At 37.8% G+C, this 14,535-nt stretch overlaps 2 protein-coding genes across 3 annotated transcripts; one reads left to right on the forward strand and one right to left on the reverse strand.

Moving 5' to 3' along the window:
* Positions 1-412: 412 nt before the first annotated feature.
* nmdyn-D7 (nucleoside diphosphate kinase homolog 7) lies at positions 413-7,407 on the reverse strand. The gene is made up of 7 exons (XM_074101639.1): positions 7,232-7,407; positions 6,866-7,146; positions 6,324-6,485; positions 4,868-5,066; positions 3,916-4,161; positions 1,720-1,833; positions 413-738 (listed from the first exon to the last, which is right to left on the reverse strand). The coding sequence occupies exons 1-7, from the start codon at positions 7,232-7,234 to the stop codon at positions 598-600; spliced, it is 1,146 nt and encodes a 381-aa protein (XP_073957740.1). The 5' UTR covers positions 7,235-7,407; the 3' UTR covers positions 413-597.
* Positions 7,408-7,916: 509 nt separating this feature from the next.
* Positions 7,917-14,035, forward strand: LOC141437724 (nucleoside diphosphate kinase homolog 7-like). 2 transcript variants are annotated; one of them, XM_074101206.1, is made up of 7 exons: positions 7,920-8,123; positions 9,255-9,532; positions 9,987-10,148; positions 11,263-11,461; positions 12,011-12,256; positions 13,235-13,348; positions 13,683-14,031. In XM_074101206.1, the coding sequence occupies exons 1-7, from the start codon at positions 8,121-8,123 to the stop codon at positions 13,824-13,826; spliced, it is 1,146 nt and encodes a 381-aa protein (XP_073957307.1). In that variant the 5' UTR covers positions 7,920-8,120; the 3' UTR covers positions 13,827-14,031. The 2 variants fall into 2 exon arrangements, with proteins under 2 accessions (XP_073957308.1, XP_073957307.1); XM_074101207.1 differs by lacking the exon at positions 13,235-13,348 and having other exon boundaries at positions 7,917-8,123; positions 13,683-14,035.
* The last annotated feature ends 500 nt before the right edge of the window (positions 14,036-14,535 follow it).

Below are 14,535 nucleotides of genomic sequence, written 5' to 3' on the forward strand. Positions count from 1 at the left end.
CGGCCATGTGCGAGTCGGACTCGAGCACCGAAGGTTCCTTACATAATCTATGTCTATCTATCTAATATCTTTAAACGAGCAATTCTTGTACATATACATCATAGGTATATACATATTATCGCCAAATCCTTACTCAATGGGGGAGGTAAAAATTTTTTTCTTGCCCCCCCTTTAGATGACAAGACTATGTATGCTAATGCTATGTATGTATAATTTATATGACTTTGGAGCAACAAGATTCTCATGTTTTGTTAAGTTTGAAGACTGTACAGCTAATCATCGGGCCTGTTTGACAGACTACGAACCTTTGGACCCTACAGGTACGGAACCCTAAAAAAAGAGACCATTATTATGGGAGAGCTTTGATGACAATGGTTTGCTTAGTAACATTACAAAATGAAACAACACATCAATCATTTCATAGAACATATATTCATACAATTCATACAACTCGAGAATGGAAAATGCCATTGTAACATATAAAAAGCTTGACATTTCTAGCAGACAAAATCACCGCACTCAATCACTCTGTGCCATTTCCAAACATTTAAGTAAACAGTAATAAGCGTATAAGTGTAAAAAGTTGCAGTCTTTTTTTCATAAATCTAGGATCTTGAAGAAATACTCGACTTCCAGCAGCCCGTCCTCTGCGAGGTCGCTACAGTGGATCGCATTTTGGACTTTAGTATTTCCCAGCTTCGCCCGGAGCGTGTGAGGCCGCAGCAATCTTGCTATTTCCTGGAAAAAAAATGTTATTGCTTGTTAATAGTACATTACTGCAGAGGCCATGAAGTAAGGGATTGATGGACGAGTTCGGGGTAGACGGATAAAACGAGTCCAGCAATCCCTGTTTTGGCCGAGGTCTGTATAGTGCTTTTATCAAAAAATGTGAGGAAACATTTCATCCATACATCCATCCATCCATCTATCCGTCCGTCCGTCCGTCCCGTTTTGATCAGAAAAAAAGGGAGGACAAAAGTTTCCGAAAGACAAAACTGTCTCAAAACACAATATTCATTGCCCCGTAACGTAACACATAATTGCCATAATTAATTTCAGGTAATGCAAAATATTCACAAAATTATTCTAATTATAAATAAACCCGCGTAGCTAACCCAAAAACTATGAGATTTGACATTTCGGAGACCTCAAGCTACACTAGCGCCTCCAGCGGCGAATTCATACGCGATAGCCCTCATTGCGTTGACTTAGAAGTTGGATTTTTTTCAATGCGTCAATCAAGGAGTAGCAGATCTGAGTCATCATCCCAGCCTATATACGACCCACTGCTGGGCACAGGCCTCCTCTCAGAATGAGAAGGTTTGGGCCGAAGTTCCCACGCGGGCTCAGTGCGGATTGGTAACTTCACACACACCATTGAATTGCTTCGCAGGTTTGTATAGGTTTCCTCACGATGCTTTCCTTCACTGTAATAAGCTCGTGGTATATATATTGGCACATGAATTTCGAAAAAACTTGAGGTGCGAGCCGCAGACCTGAGTATTTGTTATTAATTTCAACGTGTGATAACTCCATGCGTTTCTGGGAAAAAGGGTTTAACAAACGGAAAGACAGACGGACAACAAAGTGATCCTATAAGGCTTCCGTGCCTGCCAAGCAAGGTAAGGACCCTAAAGACTAGCTCAGTCGCCAACTCTGTTAACTGACCATTCGAGAACCATTATTAGAAATAAATCATTAAATAGTGTAGATGCATACCGGATCCGACGGGCCAACTAGTTTCCTGAACTCTACAGCCGTGTTTAATGTTTTGTTTTGTATTTGCAGCTCCATGGCAACGCAGGGCCCACTCGCTAACTCTTCTACCATTCCCTGTAAAACATAATAACAATCATACAATCTGGAAAGTTTTTTAACAATGGGTTATACCTACCTAGCATGAAAAACTTGATCAATAAAACATTAAATTAAAAAAAAAAACCCCCGACTGCCAAAACTAAAAGGAAGAAAATAAGACTAGTGCGGATTTTTTTTTGCGGAATAACTTGAATCATAATCATCGTTCATCCACCATTACCTCTCATATTTCGTTTTCTAGAATTTTTTTACCGTACAACGGCAAAAACTACTAGACACTGGCAAAATTGTCCTCCGATGGACAGAGCCATATTTTTTTAAAGTAACAACAACAAGACTAGTGCGGTCTAGAACTGTTAAGTAGCTAATTTAAAGTTCAACAGTCGGGACCCATTACTAAGAGTTCTTGAGCGTCTATTTAAACGGGTCCGCGGGCCCCGACTGTTGAACTTTAAATTAGCTACTTAACAGAGTTCTAGACTTAATTCCAGGGTTCCAGGGTTTCAGGGTTATTCAGGGTTCTAGGCTTAATTTCTTCCTTTTAGTTTTGGCAGTCGGATTTTCGTATTTTACACTTTTTTATATTTATGTGATAACGGCAGATTAAAAGTATTATAACCCATATATATTTAGAATGGGCTACTTATTAGCTTTTATTTTGTCACTCCGACAGTTATAACGAATCCAATGATACCTCATATGTTAAAATCCGTCTAGCCGTTTAGGCTGCAGCGAGGACCAAAGAAATGGACGTACATACCCACATACATACATACATACATACATAACATACATACTTACATCGCTCGAAAAACATAACCCTCCTTCGGGCAGTCGGGTAAAAACAGTATTGTGTAATGTATCTATAACTAGACAAGGAAGCTGAAAAAAGGAAAATAAATAAATATTTCTAAATAAGATACTTTATGCATCATTACATTATAGCATTCGTAATTTCCGTCATCTAGGACAGGTCATTTTCTCATAAATTTTTTTGCACAAATTTTCTTTAATAGGACTATCGATTGAATAAATTTACAACCAAGAATGGCTTTTGTTGCGTCAAATAAAATTTCATGGAAGTGTTTGCATGTAAGTTACTTTTCGCTCTCTTTCAGAATTTGGTTTGTATTAAAAAAGCTGGCTAAGTGCAAGTCGAATTTTTACACTGTGGGTTTCGAAAAATATACAAAAATACAATCGTATTTATACAATTTTAGTAAGTATCCATACTAATATTATAAATGCCAAAGTGTGTTTGTATGTTTGTATGTTTGTCCGTCTTTCACGTCGAAACGGAGCGACAGATCGACGTGATTTTTGGCTTAGAGATAGTTTATGGGCCCGAGATTGACACCGGCCACTTTTTATCCCGAAAATATACGCAGTTCCCGAGGGAACAGCGCGCGATAACCGATGTCCACGAGGGAGATGCCGCGCGCAAAAGCTAGTTAAAAATAAACTGATATTCAAAAAGTGAATCAATGGATTCTGGATTCTACCTTTAGTTATGTTGTAAGCCCTTGTCAAATTTCATATTATGACAATCAACTGTGTAAGAATACGCTTTTGGAAAACTTGCAACAATGGAACCCTCCTCATTGACTGTACGGAACCCTCGTTGCGCGAACTCAACTCGCACTTAGCCAGCTTTTTTACTAGAAGCCAAATTATTAATCCTTAATAATATTATAAAACCAAAAGTAACTGTCTGTCGGTCTGTCTGTCTGTTGCCTATTCACACTTATACTGTTAAATTTTAATGGTACCTACAAAGTTTGATGAGTCCCTGAGAAAGGTATAGGATAGTAGGGTAGGATAGTTAGTAGGGTTTTATCCCGGAAAATTGCATTATTTCCGCGGAACAGTGATACAACGAATTCAGAACAGATAAAGTCGCGGGGAAAAGCTAGTATAGGTAGTGCCGCCAGAGTTGAGGTTACGCACACAGGAACATGTCATGTTAATGACAGCGGGATTTTGACATTCACTCATTCATTTTATTCAATCTGCTTGTATTCATTCTGCTTGCGACCTCACGCTACACTAGCGCCTCTAGCGGCGAATTCATTCGCGATAGCGCTCATTAAAATGTACCTTGTACTCGGGCACGATTCCCTTGTAGACCTCATAGAACTCGGCCGCGTTGACGTTCTCCACGACGATCATGTTGAGCGCGGTGACGTTGAAGCCGGCGTCGTGGATGGCCTCCAGCGCGGCGCCCAGCTTGCCCTCGCGCACGGCGTGCGGCTTCACTATGCACAGCGTGCAGTTGGACAGCGTGGCCGTCAGGCGCAGGCGCGAGGAGCGCAGCGGCGGCGGGGGGAAGAAGTATTCCGTGTCCTGGGTAACAGCAGTGCCGGCTTTAAGCCGCGTTTCCGGTACAAATGTGCGAGGAATGTGATTGTCATGAACCAATTAGAAACTTTTCGTTTATCTATTCTCGCTCAGCGCAGCTTTAGTGCAGCAGAGCGAAGATAGGTAAATCTCTGGTGGTAATGCAGCCATAGTGGGGTGGTGGGCGAGAGGGCGATCGGGGCGGCAGGTACTAGTGGGCGTTGCGCGCATTTTAAATGCGAAAGTTTGTGTGCATTAGGTACCCTTTCACGCTCAAACGACAGGACGGATTTATATACACATAAGTACGAGGCATAGAGACGCCGATTAGCAGCAAGCATACCCTGTATACCTGACCCTGAGAACCATGAAATACCTTAATTTAATATATTATCAATAATTATATATATATTTTCATTCTCAATTTAATACCTCAGTTTAATATATTTTCCTCCAACATCATGCTATTCATATTTACACAATAAGGCATGGTTTGTAATCAATTTAACTAACCGTATGACACCGTGTGTCCAAGCATCACAATGCGTATTTTTGACAGGCATGTCCCATTATTTTAATTTTTTTTTTGTTTTTCTCTTTCAAGAAAATGGGGTAATAGAGGTTTGTACAAGATCATTTGTTTTTTTCCTCATAGTCAGCATCATCAATCAAAATCAATGAATTTTATGATAAATATTCTTATGATGCATACCACCAAAGCAGCATCTGCACTTGAAGATGCATGCACACAGTTTCTAACTGGATCTGTCCCATACAAGGCTCTGATGGTGCCAGGTGCCGCCTTCAACGGGTCCCGGTCGCCGAGGCACTGTATACAAGCAGACACTGCATCTTTACCAACCAGCTCCATTCCATAGACTAGCTGCCCAGTCAGATACTCCAGCAGAAACCTGTAAATAAATATGTGATTCTTATTTTTTTACCAAGTATTGAAGATTATACAATCTAACAGCCACACTTAAAGACATTTATTATTTAAGAGCTGTTTCACTATCCATTAATTAGTGTTAACTGGTGGTTAGGTGTGATGCCGTCTCTATTTGTTTTGTTCGAATAGACGGAGACGGCATCACATTTAACCTGCGGTTAACGCTAATCAATGGATGATGAAACAGCCCCTTAATGTGACAATTTTTACTAACTGATTAAAATACCCCGGGACTTTCGGGGCACAAATGATTGACATTAGCCAAAGAGTAGGTATCGAGTTAAAAAACAGCGTGCCTACTACTTGGGGATTTAAACACTACTTGGGGATTTAAACTACAAATTTAAATGTTTGTTTTCATTTGTTAGTCTAACATCTGGTAGCATGGTGAACTGTTGTGTTGCTCTGAAGATGAGCTCTGGTTGAGTTCAAAACATGTCAGTAGTGTGGTGATGGTGATAATTGTGTTTGTGTAATTTGTGTGTGTTCTTACAGTGTAGTGGTGCAATGTAAATGAAGACCATGATATATATATTTTTTTATTTAAAAGTTAGTTTGATTATAAAGTGATGCTATAGTACAGGTAAAGTAGGACTTAACACTACAGTTTGGTGGCAAAATGTGTACATCAATGAAACTTTGTTTATAACTTTATCTTGGCACTAGAAATGAGGATCTGCAGAGTCCTAACAAAATTTAGGTGTTGAATCGAAAGAGACCATACCCAATGTATAGGATCAATATTTTGCCAGATATGAAGTTTTTGTTTAAGAAATATTTTTCTTTTAACTCAACCAATTTTGGGATTAAGCAACAATATAGGCTTCTCAAGATCACTGAGAGCAATCAGTATTACCATCACGTCCACATCTTGAGAAACTATTGTTGGTAAGGGTTTTTAGACTGTTGTATGTTTTCAACAAAAACCTTTTATCTCTATTCGATTTATATTCAATTCAGCACCAAAAAATACATAGAAAATAACACCTCACTCGCCTAATTTGTAAAAATTGCATTTTTGAAGCCTTGCCCCCTTCCCATTCCCCCTGGGAGGGGGTAGGATGCCTAAATTTTAGTAAAACTCGGCAGATCCTCATTTCTAGTGCCAAGATAAAGTTATAAACAAAGTTTTATTGATATACATATTTTGCCACCAAATTATACTATTTTTCCTGCACTACTATGTTTTTCAAATAGTTGACAAAATGACAATACTGACGGGAATGTAGCATCATTGGCTTGAGCTCTGTATATAACATTAATATCTTCAGCAGTAAGTCTTGCTTTTTTCATTCTAGAGATGCGGAGACCATGGTTGTAGAAATGAGTAAGAATCTTTCCAGCTATGTTGGTTGGCAGAGGTTTGATCATAGCAAATGTTCTGAAAAAAAAAAATTAGTGTAGGTACATTAATTTAAGGAAAGATATTTTACCTATATTAATTATTTCAAATAACATTGAAACTTAGTGTGAAAATTTACAAAATATTACTAGATATAAAACAATACAAGCTCTGACCAAGTATTTTTTATAACTGGTGATAAAAGACAGATTGGAATGTTCCTTTGATCATAGCTGTAACATCAATAGAAATGTCTCAATGAGATTAACAGCAACAAGAGGTTTACTTTCTTTTTCTACAGCACTTATATAAAGCACAGCTCTAAAGGATGAATAAATCCCAGAAATTGTAGCAGTAACAAATTGTAATATGAATAGGTATAAACATATTGTTTCAATTTACTGCACAGCAGAACTTACACTTGCATATCCTTGTGTAATTTTTTCCTAGTGTCTTCGCACGCAAAATCTACTATTTTAATGAGCCGTCCCAAAATGTACAGTGTGCAACCGATGTAGAATTTGTCCAAAGTGATACCATTTACTTTAACTCTTCGGACAAAAGTCTTACGAGTTTTTAAGTCATACATTTCTACTGTATCATCAGTTGGATAATAAAATACATTATATCGGCGAATAAGACTCGCTTGGTTGTCGTACCATTCGCCGATAAAAGAGTATTTATCTTTGTAAGCTCCCTCCTGCAATATGAGAAATCATTAATAATGAATAATATTCCATTTAGACTCTAAATTAGAGAGCTTAGCCAGACTCCACATTACCAACCATCACTAATTATGTTGAGAGGATCAAAACATAAAATTCATTTCGAAAGTAAACTTAAATAAACGTTAGCGACGCTTATCTACAAAACAAACATGGTTTTTTTTTTTGACTGCTTTGATTGATTGATTTGACACAAGGAAAGGACACAAGTTCCATCCAATCCAAATCCTTTTATCCAATCCACAGATTACTAATATGTAGCTAGCTATCCAATCCAATCGAACTGACATGACATGACAATGACATTAGAAATCAGGGTTGCTATACAGAAAAAACCAACAATAAAGCGAGCTAGCACTGCTGGGCTACTACGAAACTCAAAACTCGAAGTTCGTATTATACCGTCCCTCTCACTCTCGTATTAAATAGTATGTGTCAGAGGGACCGCACGACACGAACTTCGAGTTTCGTAGTAGCCCAGCTGCTGGACCGTCTCTGTGAAGCATAAATATTAGCGCGAAATTCAATCAGCCAAACTGATAGCATCTCATAGTCTGATGAGTCTGAAATACCTGTGTGACTCAGGGATTCGCGCTGTCATCGTTCATCCACCATTACCTCTCATATTTCGTTTTATAGAATTTTTTTACCGTGCAACGGGTACACTGGCAAAATTGTCCTCCAATGGACAGAGCCATATTTTTCTAAAAAACCAACCAACCTGTGTGTGATGGATGTCAAATTGACTGCCTTGTTTCAAGTCTTCATTCACGAAAAACAATATAGTTCATCATCAACTTACTCATACTAACTCATGTTTTGAACATTTTATTTTTGAATTATATTTGCTATGATTATTATTATTTGCTACTAGTTTACTAATTTAAGTAAGCGTTTGGATCATTTAGTAACTTTTGTTAGTACGTTTTATTTATACTGTGTTTACAAAATGGTACGTTTGATTTCATTGTTAATTTTTATTTAGTAGTGTTATTTTAGACACCAAAAATAATTAATTAGTTTATTTACCAATTATATTTATGAACTAAAGCAAGTTATTGCTACTCCCCGACTGAAACTCACACTCTTGTGTGAGCGAGACATTGCAGCTAAGTACCTACTTCTGCGCGCCCAAATCTATGTTTTCATGGAAAAACCCGATCCACCAACCAACTATGTACTTTCACAATGAACATCATATCATACTGCCTCAATTATCACCATCACGTCCACCGCCATACATGATACTAACATGTTTCAAACTTCATACGAGTTCACTATCAAACAAGAGCGTGTCGGACACGCCCAAAATAGGGTTCAGTAGCCATTACGAAAAATGAAGTATTAATATTTTTCTAAGGATTTCGTATTTTATACGGAATCTTCGAAGTTTAGGTATATTTTATACCTTAGGCTGCTATTTACTCTTAAACTACTAATAATTCTCAAGCAAACTTAGCCGTTATAGTTTTCATAGAAAGTTTGATAATTATACTTACTACCATTCTGAATTTTTTCAAATGTTTATGTTTAAGTGTAACTAGCTAGAATTACGAACATCGACTCATTAAAGCCCTCAGTGCTCGAATTCGGGATTGTAATACTCTCGTTCGTAATTCCTTATTTACCGCCCTTAAGACACAATGTACTATTACAGTAAAGACGACTGTTCTATGTGACAACTAGATGGCGGCTGGGGTCTACTACCCCATCACGTATGAGGACTTACAATAAAATTTATAAAATTAGTGTAATGTAATGGGATAAGTCTAATATAAAAGCAGTTAGCTTAGTGTGAAAGCAACAAAAAGCTAACATACTTTTTGTACGCGTAACCAGAGGATTGCAATGCAAGAATAGGAAAAATTGAATTTACAGCGAAAGGCACGAGTAGGATATAGGGCGCAATACTTTTATTGAATGCTTGCTACTTGCTACTCTATCTAAGAGTAGGTATTAAGTTATATAACCTGACCAAAAATTAAAAAATATTAAACCTTAGACTAGTTAAAAATACGAATACCTTAGGTTTTTATACTCCATCTACATACATACATTTTAGACTATTTCACTTGGCTTGCAGGTGTACGATTATTTTGATAAATATACTTTCCTGTGTGAAATGTATAACGAAGAAGCGGACGCGATAGTAGATTTAGTTCTTCACTTCTTTCCCTTCGACAACTCTATACAAGTAATTGATACGACAAAGGGCAAAAACCTGCTCCGGCGCACGCAAATCCCGCCACTCACGCTACAGATGCTGCAGGTCGGCAACATCGTCAACATATTCGCTAAGCTGCTTTACATAAAGGACTGCGCACCACTAACAAAGAAAATTTTGTTCAATAAATCAGAGAGGTAGTTACAATTTTGTTTTTTTTTCTGGGTGTCTTCGATCGAACGTTTTCCATAGGTACTTAATACAGTTAAATGCCACTGACACCTAACGAGGGTCCAATTGCATAACAAATTACAAAGTAATAAGTAGTATTAGCGATTTTACATTGAAATTCACTGATTGGTACTATTTGCTTGTAATGTTTTGCAATTGGGCGGAGATTCTTAGTTTGATCGCCAAGTAGGTACAAGTCGAGTGAGAGTTTTTATTTTTCTTTTTCACTTGAATTTGTAAATTGCCTCAGTTACCATGAGTTACTGCACGATACTCCTTAAAAGGCAGTAGTTAAGTATAGGTACCGAGGGTATTGTCTGGTCAAACCCAATAGCTCGATCTAATAATTCGTAAAAACTTCGAATTTAAACTTTCACATAGTGTTCTTTTGCCAACAATTATTTTTGTCTTTATGAACAGCACCTTCGCTTTGATCAAGCCTTGCCACCCGAGCGAGCACGGAAAATATATAACGTTTATAATGAAACAAGGTTTTCGTATAGTTCGCATGAAAAACTGCAAGATAAGCAACGAATTTGCCAAGGAACTTTATAAGAGTGTTTCTGGAAGCAACATGATGCCGTGAGTGTAATTTATTTTAACAAAAAATGGAACTGATCACATAACCTTGAAAATAATTTTCTACTAGTTTGGAGGCGATGCCTCAGACCGAGCCAGCAGGAGTGGAACTATTAATCGTCTACCTCACCTACATATAAGTAGGTATTGTATTGGGCTTCAATCAATCCTGCTGGCTCGTGCTGATAGGCACCGACTTCAAACTAGTAGAAAATTATATTCAAGGTTTTTGTAGACGGTTCCATAGGTATTTTGTTAATTTTATTTCATGGTATTTTGTTTATTCAGTTAAGGCGCTAGTTCTCATATAGGTACGAATTTATTAAGTACCAACTGAAACAGTCATGGAAGAAAGAGCCATATGTTCGATTATGGCTAGTTTCTATCTATATTGAACTTGGCTCTCATTTCACATTATGTTTTCATTACTTTTTGTACAGGAATAATCCCACTAATCCCACTAATTTAATAAATGCGAAAGTTTGTAAGTATGTTTGTTTGTTACTTCATCACGTCTAAACCGCTGAACCGATTTAGATGAAATTGAATGATGAAAGCCCGGAAAATTTTATAGTTCCAGCGGGATAGTGAAAACCGAATTCTACGCGGACGGAATCGCGGGTAACAGGCTAGTTTAATTTAAAAATTATAATAAAATGATAAAAATATATTAGTTTCTGATTTATTCCTTCACCCAACTACCTATCTGGATGCCAAATTTGAACTTTCTAGGTCATCTGGAACTGGGTTAGAGTTTTGATCTATAGGTGAGTCAGTGATAAAAATGTCGATTTTTGGATGGTAACTGTGATAAGTTCTTAGACTTTGGTAATATCTAACTAAGTACCACGTACGTATCTCATAAGTCTCAGTAAATGAGCCAAATTGTTTATGTGAAATAGTTTTTGAGTTATGAGGAGGTCAAAAGTGGCTCCAAATGATTCGGGTAAGATACACACGGTGCTACTGGCCAGCAGTTCTGTTAGCTTGAATTTGGCTTGACACGCTACCGCGTGTCTAGATATACCTACTTCCTCCTCCTTTTTTGAAGTCTGTTGAAAAACAGTGCTGATGTTAGTAAGTGTTCGTTATTGTTTAGTAAATGACTTTACTGCAGTATAATAATCGATTATGTGACTGGCGGAGAGGTGATTGGATTGGAGCTAGTGGCTCCAGAGGCTGTGAAGAAGTGGCGCAACTGTCTCGGCGCCAACGACCCTGCCGACGCGGCGCCCGGGACTCTGAGGGCACTGTATGGAAAAAATAAACTCGAAAACGTTGCACATGGCTGCAATACTCATGGAGACGCACAAAAGGTGAGCTTAAGCTAGCTACATATTAGTAATCTGTGCCAGTACCTAGTATAAAATATTTTAATCACATGCAGGGTCACTACTCACTACGAAATTCGAAAATCGAAGTTCATGTCGTCCGGTCCCTCTGACACTTAAACTATTTAATACGAGAGCGAGAGGGACGGTACGATACGAACTTCGATTTTCGAACTTCGGAATAGCTCCTATGTATTTGAATTGAAATATCTAGCCTGTATCATGTTGCACATACATACCTACAGATCAGCAGTGTTTTACTTAATTAAGTTACTATTTCTTATAAATTTTACGTTACCTATGGGGTATGGGCCCAGTGCCCGCGGGCTTGCATTTTGCCTGCAGTACTGACCGAGCTTTGCTGCGGCTAAAACTCGAAAACGCGTTTTCCTAGAGATAAGTTCAGATCGATTGCTCACCTCCGAAAACCCCCACATGAGATCCCCGAAATAGGTAATCGCTCATTTGATTAGGATTCCTAAATGTACTATGATGTTACATTGATTTTATAGTGATTTATAATCTACGTTTCAGATACTCGAAATGTTCTTTGGCTATGAAAATGGAATTCCAATGATACCTTTTAGAGCAACCTTTAAAAATTGCACATGTTGTATTATCAAACCACACGCAATAATTGACGGCAATTTAGGGGCTATCTTAGAGCAGATTGCTACATCCGATAAGTTCTATGTTTCTGCGATGGCGATGTTTTCAGTCAAAATACACAATGCTCAAGAATTTTTCGAAGTGTACAAAGGAGTATTGCAGGAATACGAGGTATATACGGTTCGGACGTTTTCTTAATTCTTTATTGTATAGTTAAATTAGATTAATAAGATATTAAAGCCGTAGATAAAAGCCGTGGTGGCCTAGTGGTTTGACCTATCGCCTCTCAAACAGAGGGTCGTGGGTTCAAACCCCGGCTCGGCTCGCACCTCTGAGTTTTTCGAAATTCATGTGCGGAATTACATTTGAAATTTACCACGAGCTTTGTGGTGAAGGAAAACATCGTGAGGTAACCTGCACAAACCTGCGAAGCAATTTAATGGTGCGTGTGAAATTCCCAATCCGCACTGGGCCCACGTGGAAACTATGGCCCAAGCCCTCTTGTTCTGAGAGGAGGCCTGTGCCCAGCAGTGGGACGTATATAGGCTGGGGATGATGATGATGGATGAATAAGATAAAATTTATTATTTAAATAACAGTACCTGGGCGACCGAACTTTGCTCGGGCTAGAACTCTAGCTAAAACTCGATAATAAGCGTTTTCCCAGCAATAAGACAAAGCTAGATCGATTTGTCGGCCCCGAAAACCCCCACATACCCAACCAATATTATAAATGCGAAATTGTGTGTTTGTGTATTTGTGTGTGTTTTATGATTGTCCGTTTTTCATGTCGAAACGGACTTTTGATTTTTGCCATATAGAGATAGTTCGTGGGTCAGAGAGTGACATAGGCTACTGTTTATCCCGGAAAATGCAGTTCCCGAGGGAACAGCAACAGCGCGCGATAACCGAATTCCACGCGGGCCAAGCCGCTGGCAAAAGCTAGTATATACATACCTATATACAAGAATAGCTCGTTTAAAGGTGATAGAATAGATACACAGATAGATAATGACATTGATCTGACTTTTACATGGAGGTTCCCGGGAAGAATAATTTTGTGTAAAATTCATACTTAGGTACGGCACCCACCTATGCCGATCTGTCTAGACATCAGTTTATAATTTGGTTCTTATTTTGCTTTTTCAGGGGATGTCCATACAGTTAGCCGAAGGGCAATGCGTTGCATTAGAAGTCAAAAGCACTGATCCAAAAATAAATGTTGTATGTGAATTTAGAAAATTATGTGGACCTAGAGATCCGGTAAGAAAAATAATGAGTTTTAGGCAGTAACAGTGACTTAACCATTACGTTCCATAAGTACCTACTTTTATGTGCTTGAAATTTCGATTTCTTTCCGAAATTCCAATATTCGATTCTATGAAATCAACAAAAGTTGATTGAAGGTGTCGATTATCTACATACGAGTATAAGCCAATAAGTTGTAATAAATAAAGTGTGTATTAACCAGAAGCCTGAACTAGACCTCATCGTGTCGCGTCAACGTGTCAACCTCAACACTGTCGTTGAAGTATGTTGAAGCTGTCTCGAGCGAGGTCAATAATCTCAATAATAGTATTAAATCTTATTTATCCAGGATCTATGCCGCCAGTTGTATCCAGACTCTATTAGAGCTCTCTATGGCAAGGACATCATACACAATGCAGTGCACTGCACGGACCTGCCTGAGGATGGGGAACAGGAAGTCGAGTACTTCTTCAAACTATTAGCCACTGACTGAGTGTTTATACTTTATTTTGTAGTTAATATTCATTTATTATACGAGTACATACCTGCCATAATTTAAAACATGGTTTTTTTTAATTACTGTAAGTACCTATAACTAGGAAAAGACACAAATAGGTAGGTACATACTTATTTATTACCTACACTCTGTTGCAAATGTACTATGATGTAAATTAATTAGTCCAAAACCTACCCCAAAATTTGTTTAGCATTGTAGCAACGTTGATCCGGCTAGAGGACCAATAAATAAGTATGCAAGTAGGTACGTAATCTTATTTCGGATAAAATTTACAAAATACACATAAATATGCATGCAGTTATACCTACCTACACCTTAATTTCATAATGCCTCTATAGAATAATGTATTAAATCACCAATAATGTGCGAGGATGTGTTGCGAGCTACGAATAAATATTATAATAAATATTCTCGAGAATATTTATTCGTAGGATCTATTATAGTTTCAGCTTATTTAATTTTATTGTACCTAATATACCTACCTTTCATTATAAACAATAACTATGTTTTTTTAGTTATTTAGGTTTTATTGTGTTATGACGTGACATCTGTAAATTTTAAAGAAATGATGAGAATAAATAGATAGGCAATTATTTATTTGATGTGCGAATACCTAATAATATTCCCTTAAATACACATATTAAACATCCAAGACCCGCGAACAAACATTCGTATTATTCGTACA

This window comes from Choristoneura fumiferana, chromosome 18, assembly GCF_025370935.1.
Source record: "Choristoneura fumiferana chromosome 18, NRCan_CFum_1, whole genome shotgun sequence".
Lineage (NCBI taxonomy): Eukaryota > Metazoa > Arthropoda > Insecta > Lepidoptera > Tortricidae > Choristoneura > Choristoneura fumiferana.

Coding starts and splice junctions, on each gene's coding strand:
- nmdyn-D7 (XM_074101639.1), bottom strand. Junction 4,162..4,867: donor GTGCAGATGCTGCTTTGGTG/GTATGCATCATA, acceptor GCTGTTACCCAG/GACACGGAATACTTCTTCCC. Junction 739..1,719: donor TAGTTGGCCCGTCGGATCCG/GTATGCATCTAC, acceptor TTTTTTTTCCAG/GAAATAGCAAGATTGCTGCG.
- LOC141437724 (XM_074101206.1), top strand. Junction 10,149..11,262: donor TCTGGAAGCAACATGATGCC/GTGAGTGTAATT, acceptor ACTTTACTGCAG/TATAATAATCGATTATGTGA. Junction 12,257..13,234: donor GAGTATTGCAGGAATACGAG/GTATATACGGTT, acceptor TTGCTTTTTCAG/GGGATGTCCATACAGTTAGC.